The sequence below is a fragment of the Sapajus apella genome, unplaced genomic scaffold (genome assembly GCF_009761245.1).
Source record: "Sapajus apella isolate SASKATOON/1434 unplaced genomic scaffold, GSC_monkey_1.0 scaffold56, whole genome shotgun sequence".
NCBI lineage: Eukaryota > Metazoa > Chordata > Mammalia > Primates > Cebidae > Sapajus > Sapajus apella.
Genome location: NW_022436996.1, coordinates 9068406 through 9092105, shown reverse-complemented (window position 1 = coordinate 9092105; position 23700 = coordinate 9068406). Strand labels below are relative to the sequence as shown.

Below are 23700 nucleotides of genomic sequence, written 5' to 3'. Positions count from 1 at the left end.
AACTTACACTAGGCACATACATATTAGTACTAGGCAAGCCTGTTAAGTGTCAAGGATGATTAGGGTGGATGACTTATATAAATGAATGAGAAGTTTCAAGAGCATGCATCAGGTTGGGCTTGGTGACTCATGCCTGTAAGCCCAGCATTTTGGGAGGAGGTTGAGGTAGGTGGATCACTGGAGCCCAGGAGTTTAAGACCAGTCTGGGTAACATAGGGAGACCCTGTCTCTAAAAAATAGAGAACATGCATCAGTTGTAGTTTAGGTATTTAAATAAGACCTCAAGAAGGGCATAAGACGAGAATTGTACCTTAAAAGATTGGTATGATATGGCTGGGTATAATTTGGGAAGGTGGAGAGAGGGGGGAAGCATTCTGCAAAAGCAAGGACAGAATAAGTAAAGATGCATAGCAGAAATATGTACTCTGCTCTCAGGGGAAGTAGAGACAGCTAACCACTGTGACAAATTGATCTGATAGAATAGAGAGAAATAGGAGTAGATAATTACATGATTTTAGGCTTTGTCACAACAGATAACAGAGAAAGTTCTTGAGCAGAGGTAAAACATAATGAAAATAACATTGGGAAGATTGATGCCAAGGATTTTCTGTTTGTTAACAGATAGCATAGAAGAGGTACAATAGGCCGGGTGCGGTGGCTTACGCCAGTAATCCCAGCACATTGGGGAGGCCAAGGCAGGCGAATCACAAGGTCAAGAGATTGAGACCATCCTGGCCAACATGGGGAAACCCCGTCTCTACTAAAAATACAAAACTTAACTGGGCGTGGTGAATCTGGGAGGTGGAGGTTGCAGTGAACTGAGATCACACCACTGCACTCCAGAGTGAGACTCTGTCTTAAAAGAAGTTGGCCGGGCGCGGTGGCTCAAGCCTGTAATCCCAGCACTTTGGGAGGCCGAGGCGGGTGGATCACGAGGTCAAGAGATCGAGACCATCCTGGTCAACACGGTGAAACCCCGTCTCTACTAAAAATACAAAAAATTAGCTGGGCATGGTGGTGCATGCCTGTAATCCCAGCTACACAGGAGGCTGAGGCAGGAGAATTGCCTGAACCCGGGAGGCGGAGGTTGTGGTGAGCCGAGATCGCACCATTGCACTCCAGCCTGGGTAAAGGGAGTGAAACTCCGTCTCAAAAAAAAAAAAAAAAAAAAGAAGAGGTACAATATTAAATTTTCTGATGAGGGCTGGGTGCTGTGGCTCACGCCTGTAATCCCAGCACTTTGGGATGCTGAGGCAGGTGGATCACTCGGGGCCAGGAGTTCGAGACCCTTGGTCCACCATGGTGAAACCCTGTCTCTATTAAAAATACAAAAATTAGCTGGGCACTCTAGTGTATGCCTGCAATCCCAGCTACTTGGAAGGCTTAGGCAGGAGAATCACTTGAACCCAGGAGGTGGAGGCTGCAGTGAGCCGAGGTCATGCTACTACACTCCAGCGTGGGTGACAGAATGAGACTCTATCATAAAGTAAAATAAATACATAATTTAATTTCATTTTTCTTATGAGTTGCCACACAGACCACATGTCTTGGTTATTATTGCAGCCTTCCGCTGGGTTTCTGATCTGAGCCAGTTAAGAGCACAGAGTGATTGGTTAGAGCTGGGTAGGAATGCATGAGAGTTGCTAGTGGGACAGTTATTGATGGGTATAACTCTGGAGTCTTTCCTTTCAGATGAAGAGCTTGTCATCAAAGCTGAAGGCCTTGCTAGATCCTCATTGTGCCCTGAGGTTCCGGTCCCGTTCTCTTCTCCACCACCACCAGCAGCAGCAAAGGATGCTTTTTCAGATGTGGCTTTCAAAAGTCAGCAGTCTACATCCATGACACCTTTTGGACGTCCAGCCACTGACCTGCCTGAAGCCTCTGAGGGACAAGTGACTTTTACTCAGTTGGGTAGCTATCCCCTCCCACCTCCAGTTGGTGAGCAGGTGTTCTCATGCCACCACTGTGGCAAGAGTCTCAGCCAAGACATGTTGCTGACCCACCAATGTAGCCATGCTACTGAGCACCCCTTACCCTGTGCCCAGTGCCCTAAGCACTTTACTCCACAGGCGGACCTCAGCAGCACCTCCCAGGACCATGCCAGTGAGACGCCCCCCACCTGCCCACACTGTGCCAGGACTTTTACCCACCCATCAAGACTTACCTACCATCTTCGGGTCCATAACAGCACCGAGCGTCCTTTCCCCTGTCCTGATTGCCCCAAGCGCTTTGCTGACCAGGCTCGACTCACCAGCCACCGGAGAGCTCATGCAAGCGAAAGGCCCTTCCGCTGTGCCCAGTGCGGCAGGAGCTTCAGCTTGAAAATCAGCCTCCTGCTCCACCAGCGGGGTCATGCGCAAGAGCGCCCATTCTCCTGCCCTCAGTGTGGCATTGACTTCAATGGCCACTCGGCCCTGATCCGCCACCAGATGATCCATACAGGCGAGCGTCCTTACCCCTGCACTGACTGCAGTAAGAGCTTCATGCGCAAGGAGCACCTGCTGAACCACCGGCGGCTGCACACAGGTGAGCGGCCCTTCAGCTGTCCTCACTGCGGCAAGAGCTTCATCCGCAAGCACCACCTCATGAAACACCAGCGCATCCACACTGGGGAGCGGCCCTACCCCTGCTCCTATTGTGGCAGGAGCTTTCGCTACAAACAGACACTTAAGGACCACCTGCGTTCAGGCCACAATGGAGGCTGTGGGGGTAATAGTGACCCATCGGGTCAGCCACCGGACCCACCAGGTCCCCTGATAACTGGGCTTGAAACTTCTGGCCTGGGTGTCAACACTGAAGGTCTAGAGGCCAACCAGTGGTATGGGGAAGGGAGTGGAGGGGGAGTTTTGTAAATCCAAATCTCTGTGGCTTCATGGTTGTATATGCTCACAGCAGGGCACAAAATCCAAGAGAAAGCCTGTGAGCCTCATCTAACACCCATGGTAATTATTATCTGGCACATCAATGAATTTGGGGTCTGATACACTTGACTAGAGACATACTTGTGTTTTGGAATTTCACACCATTACAAGAATACCACATTTTGAAACCCAGAAAGACTTGGAAAGGAGCCCAGCATCTCCATCTTTTCAAAGATACAGCAAAAGCAGAAGTTACAAGAATATTGTGGAGAGGTTGGAGAACAGCAGGTTGTTGGTAGACTATGTCTCTAGGTAGAGACAGGTACATGGGAAGAGTGTACAAAACTGGAATCCCATCATGAGGCATGAAAATGTTTAAAGCCTTTTATTAGCTCCTTGATAGGTAAGGTGGTTGTCAGAGAAAGTGGTTAAGCCACTGTTTATGTTGCTGCCTCCTCTCTCAAAACCAGCCAAGATCTGTTCACATGCCTCTGTGGCTGCCTTTCCCTGAAACTTGGTAATTCAAGACTGCCTTCCTATGTTTCTTAGATTAATTTTTGACATAAATTTTGTTTAATATTGGGTGAACAAGGAATCTGACTTTAAAAGATGATTAAGGAAAATATTCCTTAACTATACTGGCTTGATTTGAAACAGGCTCTTACTGGCATTTAAACTGCCAGAAACCTTTGCCAAGGTCCTGGTTAAAAAATTGGGTACAGTTTTCTCAGCCCAGCTTTAAAAGCTACAGATCTCAGAGAAATAACTGGCTCAGCAATGACAGATCAGCCTAAAATTTGTGTCTACACCATGTTCTTGAAATTGTTCACATCAAATTCTTCCTTATCTTTTCCAAGCCAGTAAGTTGGCTTCTCCATTCCTGGTGTCTGATGTTCTTGATCATCATCAGCAACAAAAATCACAGCACTTTGCAGAAGCATGGAGCTTCAGAAAGTGCCAGTGAACTCTTGATCCTCAGTAGTGAGATGATAACAGTGTTGTAATGCGGCTTTCTTGAGCCATCAGAGAGTGTATGTTCACCATATCTGGCTCTATCCCATTGGCAGTGGACAGATTGAGGAACTTCCTAGATCACTGAGAGCTAAGCACAGCAAACTGACAATAGTTTCTTCCTGCTTGTATTGCTTTTAGGGACCTTGACTACCATGTGTTCTTTTCTTGGGGTCATTTAATCACCTGGGAGTATCTGAGGCTGCTCCTAAATAGCTTTGCGCCTGGGCATAAGTTCCATTTCCTTTATGGATTTTCATCTGCAAAATGAGACTGTTGAAAAGAAAAAAAGTGAGCCTCTAGGAATTATTTTTTAAAAATTCTTGTGATACATTCCTTTTCCTGCCAAAATTCTGTCTCTGTCTTTGGCTTCTGTCCAAGCAAAGCTAAATAAGACAGCAAAGTCAACGTAGATAAATTCTTGCTGAAACTTGACTAAAATTTATTTGATTTGTCGTTTTACTCTTGCTTGGAAGCATGAGGTAGAAGACAGAATGCAAAAGTCTAACATCTTGGGCAGAAAATGCTTTGTTTATTCCTATACTCTCTTGTTTCCTCTGCTTCTTCCTGAGGTGCCCAGAACAAGGTGTGGAAATGTTTAGACAGGACATTTTCTTGATGAAGTGATAAGGAAAGGACCCTTTTCCTTATCACCTAGCCCAACCCTTACTCTCTAGTTATACACTAGGAAAAGTGTTGGCCAGCTAACTTTGCTTCTGGGAAGGCTATGTCTGAACATGTTGCTCTGTAGGATAATCACATTTACAAAACATCTGCTCTATGACATTCACAATACCAGGGACCATGGGAGGCACAAGAAATGTGTGTGAGACCTAGACTTTTCTCATAACTTATAGTGAAAAAGCCCAATAATACAGAACAAGACATGATGGCCGGAACCCTAGCAAATTGGTATTAAGAGCTTTCTAGCCAGAATCTGGACCTATATACCATGGGAAAATTTAGAGGTTCTGGGAATCCCAAAGCCAGGGTTCTGGCTTCATTGGCAACCCACTAGGAACTTGAGTATGAGATTTAGCTCTAGTTTGTACCTTGATTTCCCCAATGAAAAGGGAGAAGAGTCAAAGTCTTGTCTAGATGGTGAGTTCCCTTTTCTGAGTGGATCTCAAGCATTTACCAGGGTATGCTGGAGGGTATTTCTACAGTAGATGAGAAGTGGGACTGGGTAACACTTTAAATTCTTTTTTACTCAAAGATTTGCCAAGGACACAGCTTACTAATGAAAGAGACCTGTGGATTGAAATGTTGCAGATAGATCCCACAGTCCCTTCTGGAAGGAACTGTGTAGCCAGCAGGGACCTAAACTTTGGCAAAAAGTGAGCACAATTCAAATACAAGTGAAGCAAGAGCCATAAATCTGAGTGAAAGGGGATGTGTGAGGCCATCCCAGAAAGATGGAAGCAGATGTGATCCTAATCCTTAGCCTGGTATAAAGTAGAGAGTTCAACTATTATTCTTTTCTTTCATCAGTCCCCTATCAGGTAGAACTGCAGGCCAGCTCCAAGGAGTGTTTGCTTAAGATTCAAAAGTGAGTAACTAAAATGGATCAGTGGGAAGGATAAGGTGTCCAGTGGAAGGTGTGGAGGAGAAACTCGGCCCATCAAGTACAACTGAGAGAAACCATGTGTTTAACTCTGCAGTTAAAGAAATACCTGAGAACTGCCTGTCATGACCAGACAAGATAGGGAAGGGGAAACCCCAGAAACATGCTCTTCATCTGTCAGCCCTTTGGATCAAGAAGCTGTTATTATCACACATAGGCACCATTCCCTTAGAGTGGATCCAGGTGTTGACTATAACCAGATTTACTCTTTGCTTACTAGGTTTTTCATTGTCACCATTGGATGAACCTCTGGTTTAGCCACAGTTGTAAAAATAAATGGAAGTTGATTGATTGTCTAGAAAGTGAAAGAAGATGACCCTGTTCCTTTTCTGCTGAACATTAGAAACTCCTACTTCCCTCTTCATTAATAATAAAGTGTGCAAGGTTCCTATAGGGTGGGGGAGGTGCAGGGCTCTGCTGGGCTTCTCTGAAGCATATCTGAGAAATGATGTTCATGCCTATTTCAACCAGGACCAGACCCTGTGACTTACTAATTCATAACAGTCCACAAAAGCCTCGTTGATGAAAGGATCTCATTCCAAATGGAAAGAGAATCCCAAATTTCTGCTCAAATTTTCTCTGAGGAGGGACAGAACACCTGCCCTTCCTTCTATGTCTTAGCTTTTTAAACAATAAAAAGCATCCTCAGTTGTTGCCTGATGGCAGTTCAGTAGCCATGAGCAAAAGCGTCTTATGGACAAGGACCTCTGATGTCACCAAATATGCTTTTTTGCCTTGTGCCTGACGGATACTTCTAACCTTGTTCTCTTTAGCCCTGTTTGTTTGTTTTGTTGTTGTTTTCGTTTTTGTTTGTTTTGAGACAGAGTCTCGTTCTGTCACCAGACTGGAGTACAGTGGCGCAATCTCACCTCACTGTAACCTCCTCCTCCTGGGTTCAAGCAATTCTTCTGCCTCAGCCTCCTGAGTAGCTGGGATCACAGGTGCCTACCACCATGTCCAGTTAATTTTTGTATTTTTATAGAGATGGGGTTACACTATGTGGTCAGGCTAGTCTTGAACTGACCTCATGATCTGCCCCCCTCAGCCTCCCAACGGGCTGGGATTACAGGTGTGAGCCACTGCACGGGGCCTTTTTTTTTTTTTCTTTTTTTTTAGAAAAGTCTGTGTTGCTCAGGCTGCTGTTGAAGCAATCCTGCCAAGGCCTCCCAAAGAGCTGGGATTATAGGTGTGAGCCTCCTTGCCTCTCCTAGCTCCAGTTCTTTATCTGTAGCAAAGGAATAGTCATTTCTCACAGGGTTTATACACAGAGGCCTGTTCTTTGTTTTAAAATGTTTCAGACTCTTACAGGCAAAAGATACTTTTGCCAAGTTAGATCAAATTGGTGGGAGCAGGGTGTGTGCAGGGCCTTAACAACGATACATCATCACGTATGTTAGTACAGCTTAACAGTTATGAACAAGGACTCTGGAGTCCTCAATTCAAGTCCTCACATAAGTAAAATAACTGATTTATTATTTAAACATCTTGAGACTTATGAGATGGGGATAGTAATACTTGTGTCTCAGAGGTGTTAAGACTCAGGAGAAAACCTATGTAGTGTTTAACACAGGACCCTGACAGACAGGAGGTGTTCAGTACAATAGCTATCAGGAAAGATTTTGCAGGACCAACAGGGCGGGGAGAGGGGGGAGTTCATAAAGCTGGGCTGAATTTGAAGTAAAAGTGCCAAGGATAGAGGCTGTTCTGCAGAAGCACATGGTCACTGGGATTCAGCTTGTTGCCACTGTCTTTTGCTTCCTTTTAACCTGTTTTATCTTTTCTGTACTTCCTAGCTCCCACAGGTTTCTGTGTGCCATGATGTCATCTGACTCTGATTTCTCTTGGCCTCTTCGTTCTTTTCTTTGTTTTTTTTGAGACGGAGTTTTACTCTTGCCCAGGCTGGAATGCGGTGGCATGATCTCAGCTCACATCAACCTCTGCCTCCCAGGTCCAAGTGATTCTCCTGCCTCAGCCTCCCGGGTAGCTGGGATTACAGGCGCCGGCCACCATGCCCAGCTAAGATTTTGTATTTTTAGCAGACACAGGATTTCACCATGTTGGCCAGGCTGATCTTGAACTCCTTACCTCAAGTGATCCACCCACCTCTCTTGGTTTTTCTTACTTCAGATTCAACAGTGGGGAATCTGCCAGGCCACAGAAGTTTCTAGCCAACACTTGCATTGGCTGCCCCGGGTTACGTGCTCATCCTGTTTCAGTCAGCTGGAGTTGGCGGGGGAAGGTCCTACACTGGGTTCTGTGGGCCTTGTAACTTGGGAATGGGCAAATGTGACAAAGTATAGCATTTCTAGTGCTGCCAGGATAGAATCTCTGTTTCTACTTTGTAAGCAGTATCACGGGCCAGAGCATATTGTTTCTTCCAGAAAGGACCTGGAAGTTTCTGTGTATGTATCTTGCAGGAGTCATTTGTCACTTTCTAGGATGTTATTCCTCCCTTCTGGCCTTGTTTTAGTTTCTTTTTAAATGAGTAATTCTGGCCACAATCATATAATGTATACACATATACACAATGACTTTTCTCAACTTGGTCAATTAAATTGCCTCTTCAAAAAAAAAAAAAAATCACCCTGAAAACCAACTCCCATCAAAGAAGACAGTTACAGCCCAGAGATGCCTCAAAAACAGTGTGATGCAGTGCTCTCAAAAATCGCCAGGTTTTTCAAATAAAATATTTGATAAAACCTCATTGAGTAGCTGGGCGCGGTGGCTCATTTCTGTAATCCCAGCACTTTGGGAGGCTGAGGTGGGTGGATCACCTGAGGTCAGTAGTTTGAGACTAGCCTGGCCAACATGGTGAAACCCCATCTCTACTACAAATACAAAAATTAGCCGAGCATGGTGGCAGGCGCCTGTAATCCCAGCTACTCGGGAGACTGAGGCAGGATAATGACCTCATAAGAAGATAGTGTTTATATAGTAGTTGCAGGAGAATTACTTTTTAGCTAGTTAAACAATATCCTGGGTCATATTGATGCTTCTCTTCATTCAAGACTGGGCAGACACTGGGTGTGATGGCTCAGTCATGTTATCCCACCACTTTGGGAGGCCGAGGCAGGAGCATCATTTGAGCCCAGGAGTTTGAGACTAGCCTGAGCAACATAGTGAGACCCTGTCTCTACCAAAAAATTAAAAAGTAAAACGCTAGGTGTGGTGGCACATGCCTATAGTCTCAGCTACTTGGAGGCTGAGGTGGGAGAATCCCTTCAGCCCAGGAGGTTGAGGCTGCAATGAGCTGTGATTGTGCTAAAAAAAAAAAAAAAAAAAAAAGGCAGTAGTTTGTTTACAGTTTGCCTGCCTGTGATGAAAAGCTAGCCCAAGGTTGCAATTTGGGGAATAATAGCAGAAGTGGAAGTATGCATGGAAAGAGATGAAAAACAAAATTTAATGCCAACAATATTAGGTTTACATGTATAGTATATTGAGTTCTATCAGCAACTTTTGTTAACCACTTTTATGTATAGGAAGAATCATAACATCAGGAAGACAAGCACGTTACTGGAGAGAGTTGACTAAACCAGCAGGATTCAGAATTAAGGATGTACATTATGTACATCAGGTCAGTTCTTGGCCTTGAGTTTATAATTTTAAAAAATTGTATAAGACAGTACCTACAAGCCACCCTCAGTGAGCAAAGAGCAGGATAAAAACAAGAATAATTACACCAATCATATTTATGTTATTAGCCAAGCAAGTAGTCGTTTAGGATGTTTATTTTCCCAGATGATCTTGTGGGGCCAAGACAAGGAGATGAGGAGTAGCAGGAAGATTCTGTTGCACTAGTTTCTTTTGTATTTTTATTTTATTTTATTTTTTGAGACAATCTTGCTCTGTCGCCCAGGCTAGAGTGCAGTGACATGATCTTGGCTCACTGCAACCTCCACCTCTTAGGTGCCTGGCTTGTTTTTGGCTGAACTTTTAGAATAACCTGGGGAGCGGCTGGGCATGCGGTGGCTCGTGCCTGTAATCCCAACACCTTGGGAGGATAAGGTGGGCAGATCATGAGATAAAGAGATCCAGACCATCTCTACTAAAAATACAAAAATTAGCTTGATGTGGTGGCACGAGCCTGTAGTCCCAGCTACTCGGGAGGCTGAGGCAGGAGAATTGCTTGAACCCAGGAGGTGGAGGTTGCAATGGAGGTGGAAAGCTGTGACCAAGGACATGCCAGTGGGGGAGGAAGCCTGAGCAGCTGAGCTGCCTTCCTTTCCCTATCCTGCTGACTGCATTGGCAGTTTGTAGCCTGCTCATTAAATTAGGTATGGGGCAAAAAACCAAGATAGGAGTGCAAATTTTGTTACCCCTTCTCTTAGCTAACAGCAAGTCTAGAAATTTTGTTCCTCAAATAAAGCTTTATTGTAGTTGTTGAAAAGACGCAGAGCACCAGAAATCTTTAGGATAGTAGACATAAATGTTCCGGTGTTGATGCATCCCCTCTCCTGTATTCTTTAGCTCAGCATCCATCACTTCAAATATCCTGTCCAGAGCAGTAACAATAGAATTCCTAGGGGAGGGGATGAAAAGCAGTTAGTTCCCACCTGAGAGATTGAGGGGCCAGGCCCGGTCCTTTCCTAACAAGAAACGTGTATTAACTATGCCATATACTTGGCATTTATAATCCACTTGATCCAGTTACTCATTCTGCTCCTCAGGATGTGAGATAACTGTCTCCTAGTTACCCAGTGATTTCTGGAAACCAGTCTTATGACTGGATACCTCTCCCAATTCAGGATCTCTCTCACTCTTGGGTATCTCTCTGTCTCATCAGCCCGTTGATCATGGGAGGACCTATAACTGGGCCCATAGCCTGTGCAGCTACAGCAGCTTCCTCCTCATTCCCTGCTTGTTTTCCTTCTGGGAAGTTCTCCTTAATCACTCCCTTCACTGCCCTCCTGCTGGTAGCCACTATGACCTTTTATAGCCTGTGGTTGCTAGGCTTGGTGGTTATAAAATAACGCTAGTACAAAAAACCTGTGCATTTAAATTCTGTTTGAGTTGAGAAGCTTTGCGCATATATCTTAACAATGAGGCCAGGCGCGGTGGCTCACACCTGTAATCCCAGCACTTTGGGAGGCTGAGGCAGGCAGATCACGAGGTCAGGAGTTCGAGACCAATCTGGCCAACATAGTGAAACCCCATCTCTACTAAAAATACAAAAAATTAGCTGGGTGTGGTAGTGTGTACCTGTAATCCCAGCTACTTGGGAAGCTGAGGCAGGAGAATTGCGTGAACCCAGGAGGGGGAGGTTGCAGTGAGCTGAGATGGTGCCACTGCACTCTAGTCTGGGCAACAGTGCAAGATTCTGTCTCAAAAACAAACAAAAAACGATGATGACAATGACAACAACAACAACAAACCATGAATGGGACCTCTAGCTCTGAGCTACTACTCTGGTCACAAAGCGTGAAAGTGTTGATGGCTGCATGAAAATCCACCCTCTTGAAGGAAAACTGTGAAGCAGACACATACAGTGATGTCTTATTGTGTAACAAGGGACATCATTATAACTAGTTAAGTGCTTAGGAAGGGAAGTCATTTTAAAGGCTTTATGCTGAAAAGATAGCATAAATGTCTGGGACTAACCTAGTCCTCCCTTTATCACTTCTAGGAAAAAGAGTCGATAATCTATAGTGCAGAAGATGTGTTCTGGTGGAAATTAATTTGCCTAGAGCTTTTCAGACTGGAACTGCCTGGTTCCTCTAATAAAAGTGAACGTGATATTTACAATCAGGGCCAGGAAACAGGGAAGGAAACCACTGATTTCTGGGAGCATGGCCTCTACCAGCCTGTAAGATCCTTGAGGATAATCTTAAGTCTGTGAAGTACTCATTTCTGTATCCTGGAAGTGTACCTAGCAGAGAAAGTACTTGATAACTGTTCTTCTGAATATGGCCCTCTAAGTATATGTCTCACATAGGCCAATAATGTCCCTTATTTTACAAAATGCAGTGGAAATCAAAGGTACCAGCAGGTCTGCCTCTGCACGGGGTGATGAGCCTTAGAGATCTCTTCCTTAACAAGACAGGGACTGGTCCTTTAGGAAAACAAAGTAAATACTATTTTGAGGATGATTACAAAAACACCTTTGAGGGGTAACTGTCTTTGCAGAATTGCTCACTATGTGCCAGGCACGATTCTTATCTAATTTTACAACATTAAAATAGAGTAGAGTTGGCATTATTTTCTTCATTTATATATGAATAGAATGACTGAGGCTCAGAGAAGTTAAATAAATTGCTCAAAGTCATAGCTAGTGAGTGCTGATTTTGGGATTTTAAGCTCAGGTGTATGTACCTGCAAAGCTCACCCTCTTCCTAAACAGCACCTGGCACACAGTAGATGTTCAATAAATAAATTCAGAATGACTGAATGAATTTTCCCCTCCTTCATCTTCATCAGCTTACACTGGCCTGTCCCTAGTTCCTCCTCTGACCTGGCCTGATGTTTCAAAGTGACATTGACCTGTCCTTAAAGGGTGTTGTTTGTAGAGAAAGGGTCTTGCTGTGTCACCCAGGCTGGTGATACAGCTGGTGAACTACTGGCGTCAGCCTTAAACATTTTGGCCTCCAAAATGTTGGGATTACAGGTGTGAGCTACCATGCCTACCCAATTTAAAAGTTTATTTATTTATTTGACACAGGATCTTTGCTATGTCATCCAAGCTGGAGTGCAATGGTACAGTCATGGCTCACTGCAACCTTCAACCTTAGCCTCCCAAGTAACTAGGACTACAGGCATGAGCCACCATGCCGGGCTAATTTTCATTTATTTATTTATTTATTTTGAGATGGAATCTTGCTCTGTCACCGAGGCTGGAGTGCACTGACACAATCTTGGCTCACTGCAACCTCCGCCTCCGAGGTTGAAGCGCTTCTCCTGCCGCAGCCTCCAGATTAGCTGGGATTATAGGCCTACACCACTATGCCTGGCTAATTTTGTTGTATTTTTAGTACAGACAGGGTTTCACCATGGCCAGGCTGGTCTTGAACTCCTGACTTCAGGTGATCCACCTGCCTCAGCCTCCCAAAGTACTGGGATTACAGACGTGAGCCATCGCGCCCGGCTGATTTTTATTTTTTGTAGGGACCAGGTGTCAATGTGTTTCTCAGGCTGGTCTCAAACTTCTGGGCTCAAGCCATCCTCCCGCTTCAGCCTCTCAAAGTGCTCAAAGTGCTGAGATTACAGGTGTGAGGCACCACTCCCAACCCAATTTCAAGGTATTTGAAGAGGCCACTGTTAAAATGCACTGCACCTTACTTGGGAGAAAGAGCTCAGCCCTCTTTTGACACCTTAGCACGAATCCCTTCTCTGTCATCCATAACAGTGCAAAAGCTTTAGGATGGGTCCAGGTAAATCTGGATTGGGAGGAAAGGGAGTAGGGGGTAAAGTCTGCAAAGGAATGAGGGAAGGCAGAAGGCCAGAAGAAAGTGTCTGAAGACAGAATGACTCTTGCAAAATTTTCAAAAGGGTCAGGCACTGTTTTCTCCCGGGATGCCCAATACATTGGCAGAATTAACAGAAATCAAGCCCACAGTCCAGGTCCTCACATAGTTTGGGACTTTAAGGTCGGCCATCCCAGACTGAGGGGGCCTGACCTTTGGGCCAAGCCGCCGCCTCTCAGCTTTGGGGCGGCGGCGGCCCCAGCCCGGGAGTGGCCCCGGCCGTTCCCCGCAGGCGGGCAGGAGCTCCGAGGCTATTGGCTGGCGCGCGGGCTGCGGAGGGGCGGGGAGCGCCGCCGAAGGGGACTGTTTGCTCCTACGGGCTGTAGATGGAGCTGTCCGGCCCCGGCGAGGGGGAAGGCGCCTGGAAAACGTTCTTCTTCTCCCTGGCCGGCCCGAGCGGGGAACAGCACTCCCAGGATGCAGTTTGTGTCAACACGGCCGCAGCCTCAGCAGCTGGGCATCCAGGGCCTGGGGCTGGACAGCGGGAGCTGGAGCTGGGCCCAGGCTCTGCCCCCGGAGGAGGTCTGCCACCAGGAGCCGGCGCTGCGCGGGGAAATGGCCGAGGGAATGCCGCCCATGCAGGTGGGAGAGCCCCGCCGGCGCCATGGCCGCGCTGCCGTGGGGGCGGGGCGCGGGCTGGGCCGCGGGACCGGGCCGCACCGTCCTCCGGGAGCCTCGCGGCGCCCTCCCCGCGCCCGCGCCGAGACGAGGCCCGAGGCGGGCGGGGCACGGCCGGGCTGCGCGGCAGGCAGGGCGGAGCGGGCCCGACGCAGGCCCGGAGCGGCAGGCCTGGCCCGCGCGGCGCGGAGCAGCGATCTCCGGGCCCGAGTGCGGAGGCCCCGAGTGCGGTGCGGGGGCGGGGACCGCCCTTTCCGGGACCCGGCGGAGCCCTGACCCAGTCGCCGAGCCGGGGCCCGGGGCTCCCTTCGCGCCCGGCCGGCGGAGGGCTTCGAGGGCAGTGCTTCCGCCCGGCCGCAGGAGTGAATGCCTCGTCCGTGTTTACGCGGTGGCCAGTTTGACGAAGAGATTTTTAAAATGTTTGACTGCCACCTTTCACCAAGTGTAATGAGTAATTCACTTTTCTCCTGCATCGAGTGTGAGCCAGGAAAGGGGCCTTGGAGAGGTGACTGTGGGGTCTTTCCTGCGGTTGGCAAACTTGGCCTCAGGTTGGAATGGCCTGGGCAGCTTTTAAGACTCCTGAGTCCTCGCCTCGTCCAAGAGCTCAGGTCTCTGCCGGGTGGGAGTAGCACAGGCTCCATCCATGATCTCCGTGAGCAGAACCAATGCTTCAGAATTGGGTATAAAACCAGGGGAGGTGGATCCTCAGAGAGGCCTGAGAGCTTCCCCAGGGAAGAGCCTGGGCCGACCCTGGGCCAGGGCTCCTCAAGAGCCCCTCTGCTCACCACCGGCCTCTCAGCTGGGTGCTAACGAAGGAGCCAGGAGCTGCTGTGCTGTGTTTGATCATTTTCAGAGTTAGGTCTTCAAACCTGAGAAAACTAAACTGGTCCCAGGACTTTCTTAACTTCAGCTGTCGACCCTGTCCCCTTCTGTGGGCTAGGGTGGAGTGGAGCCTCCGTGATGGAGGAATGGATGCTTTTGATGGAAATACCAGCGCCTCTTACTCAGCAGGGCCTGGCGATCCTAGGACCCTGCTCTCCGCTGTGCTCTGCACTCTGCCCTGTCCCAGAGCAGGTCTCAGGAAGTTGGGACTGTGTGGCCATTGGGGACTGTGTGGCCATTGCTGCTGCTCTGAGTCAGAGTGGGGCTGGCATGTCCAGATTGCCTCAAGCAGCAGGCCTCCCCTTTTACCAGCCTGAGGGGCCTCTTCAGCAGCCATCGGGAGGACAGAAGATGACACCTCCTCCTGTCCCAGGTGTGAAGGAGAGTCGGTTCCCAGCCTATGCAGTCCAGTGAGCCCTGAGTCTGACACCGGGTCCTAGATGACCAGTGAACTGTCTGTCACCACCCTCAACTGGTCCCCCTTAGCCACAGGGCTCAGCTCCCAATTTGCACCTATTAGCCTACCTTTCCGGAGTGAGGGCTCTGTGCTGGAAGATAAAAGGGGGAGTCTCCAGGCCATGGGGTACCCCTTCCTCAGGAAGCAAGGAGGGGTCCTGGAGGAGTTTCTCTCTTAGTTCTCTTGGGCGTGAGGGACATCCCCTTTTCACCTCTAATGAGTGACCCTTTTTAGTGAACCTATTTTCATTTTGGAAAATATTTATGAAACAATGGTTGTATATGGGGGAGGGGAGCTGCTTTTCTGCCCTAGTTTGGGCTCTCTGGTCTTTCCCTTCACCGCAGCCCTGGTGGGAATGTGGTGGGTTTTTTTTTTGTTTGTTTGTTCTGAGACAGAGTCTTGCTCTGCCACCCAGACTGGAGTGCCGTGGCGCCATCTCAGCTCACTACCACCTCCACTTCCCAGGTTCAAGCAATTTTCCTGCCTCAGCCTCCCAGGTAGCTGGGATTACAGGAGCCCACCACCCTGCCTGGCTAATTTTTGTGTTTTTAGTAGAGACAGGGTTTCACCATGTTGGCCAGGCTGGTCTTGAACTCCTGAGCTCAAGTGAGCTGCCTGCCCTGGCCTCCCAAAGTGCTGGGAAGGTGTGAGCCACTTTGCCTCACCAGAAATGTGTTTTTTGTTATCTGCAGCACCTAGAGCTGCTCCAGCTGGCAGTGCAGGGAGGCGCTGCAGAGTGACCAGACGCCCCCCTGTGCCTCAGTTTCATCATCTTTAAAGCAGAGATCATCATTCTTGCCCTAACCTGCTGAGAGATTGCTGGGAAGATTAGCGTCAGATAACTTACATCAAAGTTCTTGGAAACATAAAACACTAGGCAAATACGAAGGTCATCATTAAGCCTAGCCCTGGAAGAAATGAGTTGGTCTATTCAAAGAAAGAAAGTGGCCGGGTGCGATGGCTCACGCCTGTAATCCCAGCACTTTGGGAGGCTGAGGCGGGCAGATCACCTGAGGTTAGGAGTTCGGGACCAGCCTGACCAATATGGTGAAACCCTGTTTTTTTTTTTTAAAAAAAGAAAGTGGCCTGTGACATTTTAGGCAGGGGTCACAGCCGTAACTTGCTAAAGGTCAACTAGTGACCAGACTGACTCAACCTAGGCAGGAGATGGGAGAGTGGTGAGTTGGGTAGCTGGGTGGGTAGCTATTGCTGGGAGCATTAGTATAGCCCAAGGTACAGGGGCTTGGCAGAAGAAAGACACTGTATAGCATTTGATTACTTGACCCTTGTTCCCAGCTGACTTCCTCCCACTCATGCAAGGTCTCATCCCGGGTTATCACTTTCTCCCTCTGCATAACAGGCTCAAGAATGGGACATGGACGCCCGGCGGCCAATGCCTTTTCAGTTCCCACCCTTTCCGGATAGGGCACCTGTCTTCCCCGACCGCATGATGCGAGAGCCCCAGTTGCCCACAGCAGAGATCTCACTCTGGACCGTGGTGGCTGCCATCCAGGCTGTGGAGAGGAAGGTGGATGCCCAGGCCAGCCAACTGCTGAACCTGGAGGGGCGCACGGGAACAGCTGAGAAGAAGCTGGCCGACTGTGAAAAGACAGCTGTGGAATTTGGGAACCACATGGAGAGCAAGTGGGCCATGCTGGGGACCCTGCTGCAGGAGTACGGGCTGCTGCAGAGGCGGCTGGAGAACCTGGAGAACCTGCTGCGCAACAGGAACTTCTGGGTCCTGCGGCTGCCCCCGGGTAGCAAGGGGGAGGCCCCCAAGGTATGTGGCGGTCCCCAGGGCAGGGATGGAGATGAGGAATAGTATAGGTGAATAAAATCCTTGATTTCATTTTGTCAGCCCTTCTCATAAACTCTGGCTTCCTGTTATCCAATTTCAATGCCTTCTTTTTTTTTTGAGATGAAGTTTCACTCTTAATGCCCAGGCTGGAGTGCAATGGCACGATATAGGCTCACTGCAGCCTCTGCCTCCCGGGTTCAAGTGATTCCCCTGCCTCAGCCTCCCAAGTGGCTGGGATTACAGGCATGCACCACCACGCCCAGCTAATTTTGTATTTTTAGTAGAGAGGGGGTTTCTCCATGTTGGTCAGGCTGGTCTCGAACTTCTGACCTCAGGTGATCTGCCCACCCCAGCCTCCCAAAATGCTGGGATTACAGGCATGAGCCGCCGCGCCCAGCCTCAGTGTCTTCTTAGGGCCTGTCTCCACTTAAACAACCTGGTCTTGAACATTCTACCCCAGCAAGGTTCACCTCCACTCATTCCCCACAGACTCTGCATTTCCGTCTTGGACCCTTTGCTCTTGTCCCCAGACCCCTTTGAGTTGCCTGGTTGTCGGCAAGTTTCTGCAGCTCTTCACTCCTTGGTTTTCCCACTTGACACCTACCAGCGACCATGTGTCATTGGCTGTCTTGGTGTATGCCCATCTGAATGTGGCTGGAGTCACATCTCAAATCAGGCTGCCTGGGGTTGCTCTCAAGTCATGGTCACTGACCTCAGGGGGACCCTTCTTCAAGTTCGGAATGCACGCTCTATTTCTTATTCCGTTTCCTCTCCTGCTTTCCTCTCGGATCCTCGGTGCTGCTTTTCATTTCACGGAGAGAACGGAGTCACTCAGACGAGGCGTTCGCATGCAGCCAGCTTGTTCTTCCATCTGCTGCTCGGTGGCCACAGGTTCTGCTTTCCCTTGTTCCTGTGGCTTGATGTCCCCTGCCCATCCCAGGAGCATCTCTTTCCTTTCTCCTCTGAGTCATCAGCTCTACTCTTTCTGCTCGGCCGTTCCCACCGGCATGTGGCTGTTCTGTCCTGCTCTCCATCTCTAACAGAAAACCTCCCTGGGCCCTGCATCCTCCTGTATTGGTGCCTCATTTCTCCATTCCTCTTTAGAGCAGGATCCCTTGAAAGTGTTGTCTGTACTTATCCCCAATTCTTTCTTCCCCATTTTCTCCTTCCCTCCCGTTTCCCCTTCTCTTTATTATAAAATATTCAAGGAAAAGTAGATAGAATAGTATAATGGGCCCCCATGTACCCACCATCCAACTTCATTAGCTGTCAATTCTTGGCCAATCTAGTTTCACCTAAATCCCTGCCCACTTCCCCATTCCCATTTTATTTTGAAGCAAACCCCAGAAATCAGTCATTTCCTTTGCAAATATTTCAGTATTGGCTTAAAAAGTAAGGACTTTTTTTTTTTTTTAAGTGATAACCTCAATGTTATTACCACCATTACCATAGTAAAAGCTTGAGCCTAGATCACCATCTAGACAATGATTAGATTTTTAGTTGTTTCCATTTTTTATTTTGTTTTCTTTTTTTATCCCCCTCCATTTTTTTTTTTTGGACAGAGTCTTACTCTGTCGCCCAGGCTGGAGTGCAGTGGCTTGATCTTGGCTCACTGCTACCTCCACCTCCTAGGTTCAGCTGATTCTTCTGTCTCAGCCTCCCAAGTAGCTGGGACTACAGGCATGTGCCATCACGCCCAGCTAACTTTTTTTATTTTTCATATAGACGGGGTTTCACCATCTTGGCCAGGCTGGTCTTGAACTCCTGACCTCATGATCCACCAGCCTCAGCCTCCCAAAATGCTGGGATTACAGGCGTGAGCTACCATGCCTGGCCCTCTGTTTTTTTTAAAAAAGATTTTTGTTTCAATTAGGATTTAAATATCGTCCGCATATTATGTTTGAGATGTCTCTTAAGTCTTTTTTAATCTGCAGGCATCTCCTCCGTCTATTATTTTTCCTTTCAGTTTATCTGGAAGAATTGGGCCATCTGTCCTGTTAGCATCTCACTGTCTGGATTCTGCTGATTGCGTCCCCTGTGGTCTCATTTAACATGTTCCTCTATTCTCAGTATTCCAGTTGATTGGTAACTGGATCTTTCTCTCTGGAATGCACTCTGATCAGGATTTTGCTTACTTTTTTTTTTTTCTATTTTCTTCTCCCAAGTATGCCCTACATATTTACAAGGCCTTTGCTTACTAATGATGCTCGTGGGGTTACAGCCAGTGGTCACCTCTTAGTCTTCATTTTCCCTGCCCCGTCAGCAGTGTTGTGTGTAAGTGACCACTCTCTCCTTGAAATGCCTTGCCGTGGCTTCTGGGACACCTCTCTCTGTTGATTTTTTCCTACCTCACCAGCTACTCTATCTCACTGTTTGCCGATTTCACCTCCTTTTGTCAACTTCCTAATGCATGGAGTGGGCCAGAGCTCAATCTTGGCCTTTTGCTCATTATTCACTCTCCTTCTTCATGACTGCATCCTATTTCACAGTCTTTTTTTTTTTTGAGAAGGAGCCTTGTTCTCGTCGCCCAGGCTGGAGTACAGTGGTTTTATCTTGGCTCACTGCAACCTCTGCCTCCTGGGTTCAAGTGATTCTCCTGCCTCAGCCTCCTGAGTAGCTGGGATTACAGGCACCCGCCACCATGCCCGGCTAATTGTTTTCACTTTTAGTAGAGACGGGGTTTTACCATGTTGGCCAGCCTGGTCTTGAACTCCTGACCTCAGGTGATCCTCCTGCTTTGGTCTCCCAAAGTGCTAGGATTACAGGTGTGAGCCACCAAGCCCAGCTGTTCTCACAGGATTGAAAGCAGTCTACGCTGTCACCTTCCAAATAGATTCTTTTCCTCCAGCACCCCTTTCTTTCTATATCTTGCCCAGCTTTCTTTCTGGAATGCCAGATTCACATTCCTACCTATTAATTCATTTGAATGTCAGTAAATCTCTTGGATTTAACATGACCAAAGTGAACTGCGGATCTCTTGCCTGAGACCTGTTCTACCTGAAGTCCTCATCGCCGTTGATGACGGATGGTTCCCTCCTTTCGAGTGCTCAGGCCAAAACCTTGGAGTCCTACTTGTCTCCCCCCTCTCTCATGCTCTACTTCTAATCTATTAATAAATACCATCCGATTTTTCTTCAAAATATATCCATGAGCTGGCCACTCCTCGCCACCTCCACTCCCATGCCATCGTCTGATCTTCGGCACCATCGTCTTTCATCTGATTTGTGCCATGGCCTCCTGCTGGGTGTCCTTGTCTTCATCCTTGTCCCCCCACCCATATAGTCTATCTCAACACTGCAGCCAGAGTGATCCGTTGAAAATGTGAAGCAGTCACATCACACTTCTGCTTAAACCTCCCAAATAGCCGGGCAGAGTGGCTCATGCCCGTAACCCCAGTACTTTGGAAGAAGGCTGAGGGAGGTGGCGCACTTGAGGTCAGGAGTTTAAGACTAGCCAACATGGTGAAACCCCGTCTCTACTAATAATACAAAAATTAGCTGGTCGTGGTGGCGGGCACCTGTAATCCCAGCTACTCAGGAGGCAGAGGCACAAGAATCTCTTGAACCTGGGAGGTGGAGGCTGCAGTGAGTTGAGATCATGCCACTGCACTCCAGCCTGGATGACAGAGCGAGAATGTCTCAAAAAAACCAAAAAAAAGCTCCCAAATGGCTTCCCATCTGATTAGAATAAAAACCCATGTCTGTTTATGGCCTGCGCTCTCTTCCCCTGCCTCTCTGACCTCCTCTCCTCTCCATCCACTCCCTCCTGCCCGCTCCCATCTGTGCTGCTCTGCCAGCACACCATACGCACCCCCAGCTCAGGGACTGAGAAGTTCCTGTCCTGAATATCTGCATAGCTGTCTTCGCCCCCTCTTCCATCAGGGTCTGCTCAGGTATGACTTTTTCAGCGTGCCCTTCCATGGCCATCCTATATAAAAGAATCACATCCCTCCAGCATGCTCTTCTCCCTGCCCCTACTCAAAATTACTCTAAAGCACTTTTGCCATTGGCATCTTAAATATTTAAAATGTTCTTTTTTTTTTTTTTTTTTTTTCTTTTTTTTTTAAATGAGACAGTCTAGCTCTGTTGCCCAGGCTGGAGTGCAGTGGTGCAATCTTGGCCCATTGCAACCTCTGCTTCCCAGGTTCAAGTGATTCTCCTGCCTCATCCTCCTGAGTAGTTGGGATTACAGACATGCACTACCATGCCCAGCTAATTTTTGTATTTTTCTTTTTTTTTTTGAGACGGAGTCTCGTTCTGTTGCCAGGCTGGAGTGCAGTGGTTCGATCTCTGCTCATTGCAACCTCTGCCTCCTGGGTTCAAGCGAATCTTCTGCCTCAGCCTCCTGAATAACTGGAACTACAGGTGTGCGCCACCACGCCCGTCTACTTTTTGTATTTTTAGTAGAGACAGGGTTTCACCGAGTTGGCCAGGATGGTCTCAATCTCCTGATCTCATGATCCTCCCACCTTGGCCTCCCAAAGTGCGGGAATTACAGGCATGAGCCACTGTGCCCGGCCTAACTTTTGTATTTTTTAGTAGAGATGGGGTTTTACCATGTTGTCCAGGCTGGTCTCAAATGCCTGACCTCAAGTGATCCATCCACCTCAGCCTCCCAAAGTGTTGGGATTACAGGCGTGAGCCACTGTGCCTGGCTTTAAGATATTATTCTTGGTTGGGTGTGGTGGCTCATGCCTGTAATCCCAGCACTTTGGGAGGCCAAGTCGGGTGGATCCCGAGGTGAGAAGTTCAAGACAAGCCTGGCCAAGATGGTGAAACGCCATCTCTACTAAAAATATGAAAAAATTAGCCAGGCATGGTGGTGGGTACCTGTAATCCCAGCTACTCAGGAGGCTGAGGCAGGAGAATTGCTTGAACCCAGGAGGCAGAGGTTGCAGTGAGCTGAGATTGCACCACTGCACTCCAGCCTGGGTGACAGAGTGAGACTCCATGTCAAAAAAAAAAAAAAAGAGATTATTGTTAAATATAATATTCCTTTTTTGTCTTCTCGGTCGGTTTTCCCCAACCAGAGTGTAGGTTCTGCTTGGTTGTCTGCTGTATCCGTATGCCTGGAACGGTACCTGGCTTTTGGCTGGTATGCCAAAAATGTTTCTGGAGTGCCTCCCTCCAACTGGAGAGCTAACAGCTTCCTGGCAGGGACCGGGTCTTGTATGTCTCTGTCTGCTGAGGCAACCAACCCAGTGACTTTGCCAGAGGAGTTGTTTGACATTGCATACTGAGGCTTCACAGAACTTAGTTGTAACAGTGGCTCTGGCTCCTCTGCAAAACACTTCCTGGCACTGCAGCCACAGAGGCTGGTTTTTAGGATGGTTTTGCATATGTCGCTTGTCTAGCACAATCAGCATCTTCGTACACACTGCCCTTTTGTCTATACTGTGTGTCTCAACTCATATCTTTGTGTAGCACTGTGATGTGTTCTGTGCGTTGGATTAGGCATTAGAGGAGACTTGACTTGACAAAAGCTCTTATGGAATAGTGAAATGGTTTTAGGGTCTGCAATCAGAGAGCTTGGATTTAAATCCTCACTTGGCTACACACTGGTTTTGTTTTTTAGTTTTTTGGGACGGTCTCACATTGTCTTCCAGGCTGGAGTACAGTTGTACAATCATAGCTCATACAGCCTTGAACGCCTGGGCTCAAGCAATTTTTCCACCTCAGTCTCTCAGTCAGGACTACAGGCACATGCCACCACAACCAGTTAAGTTTTTGATTTAGTTTTATTTTTTGTAGTGACAGGGTCTTAATATGTTGCCGAGGTTGGTCTTGAACTTCTGGGTTCAAGCTGTCTTCCTGCCTGGGCTTCCCAAAGTGCCGGGATTATAGGCTGAGCCACTGCATGAGGCCTGCTTATACTGGTCTTCCTGTCATTGGTCAAAAGTGGTTTTCGTTGTTTCTGAGCCTCCTCAATTCCTCTTTTGAAGGAGGTGAAGTATAAACAATTGAGTAAATTCCCAGCTGGTTTATCTGAGTTTCTGGGTCATTATCAATAAAATGAAGATGATAATATGCTTACTTCATGGAGTTGTGAGGATTAATTTTGTTTGTGGGAAAACATTTTGTAGATTATTGTGTTAGTTACCTGTTGCTATATAACTACCCCAAAACATAGCAGCCTAGCCTAAAAAGATAATTATTTATCATCTCACTGTTCCTGTGGGTCAGGAATTGGGGAGCCCCTTAGGTGAGTGGTTCTGGCTCAGAGTCCCATAAGATCACACTCACACTGTTGAATGGCACAGCAGTTATCTGAAGGCTTGACTGGGGCTGGAAAGCCTGATTCCAGCATGGCTCACTCACTTGGCCGTGGTGGGAGGCCTCGGTTCCTCATAGTGGACCTCTCCCTAGGACTGCTTGAGCATCCTCATAGCTTAGCAGCCAGCCCTCCCCATAGGGAGTGAGCCAAGAGGGAGTGACCAAGATGGAAGATGCAGTGTCTTTTATGACCTAGTCTCAGAAGGTCCACACTCTCACTTCTTCATTGATTTGTTAGAAGCAAGTCACCAAATCTTGCCCACACTGAAGGGGAGAAGAATTGGGCTCTACCTATTGAAAAGACTGTCAGCCGGGTACAGTGGCTCATGTCTGTAATTCCAGCACTTTGGGAGGCTGAGGTGGCCTAATCACAAGGTCAGGAGTTCAAGATTAGCCTGACCAAATGGTGAAACCCTGTCTCTACTGAAAATACAAAAATTAGCCATGTGTGGTAGTGGGCACCTGTAATCCCAGCTACTCAGGAGGTTGAGGCAGGAGAATCACTTGAACCCGGGAGGCAGAGAGGTTACAGTGAGCCAAGATTGAGCCACTGTGCTCCCACCTGGGTGACAGAGTGAGACTCCATCTCAAAAAAAAGAAACTGTCAAAGAATTTGTGGACATATTCTTCTACAATCCTTTTACCTCAGTCTCTCAGTTAGTTAAGACTAGACCTAATTAAGGACCACCACAACCATAGAACACCACAAGAATGTAATTA

General features: G+C 47.8%; 2 protein-coding genes across 2 annotated transcripts in view; both read left to right on the top strand.

The window, feature by feature from the left end:
* Positions 1 to 5804, top strand: part of ZNF398 (zinc finger protein 398) — a 33256-nt gene extending 27452 nt beyond the window's left edge. Inside the window, exon 6 of the mRNA XM_032245114.1 lies at positions 1693 to 5804. Within this exon, the coding sequence (XP_032101005.1) occupies positions 1693 to 2852 (1160 nt within the window). The 3' untranslated portion in view covers positions 2853 to 5804. The remainder of the gene's footprint in view (positions 1 to 1692) is intronic.
* Positions 5805 to 13225: 7421 nt separating this feature from the next.
* Positions 13226 to 23700, top strand: part of ZNF282 (zinc finger protein 282) — a 30632-nt gene continuing 20157 nt past the window's right edge. Inside the window, exons 1-2 of the mRNA XM_032245113.1 lie at positions 13226 to 13535; positions 16271 to 16690. Coding sequence (XP_032101004.1) covers positions 13371 to 13535; positions 16271 to 16690 — 585 coding nt within the window. The 5' untranslated portion in view covers positions 13226 to 13370. The remainder of the gene's footprint in view (positions 13536 to 16270; positions 16691 to 23700) is intronic.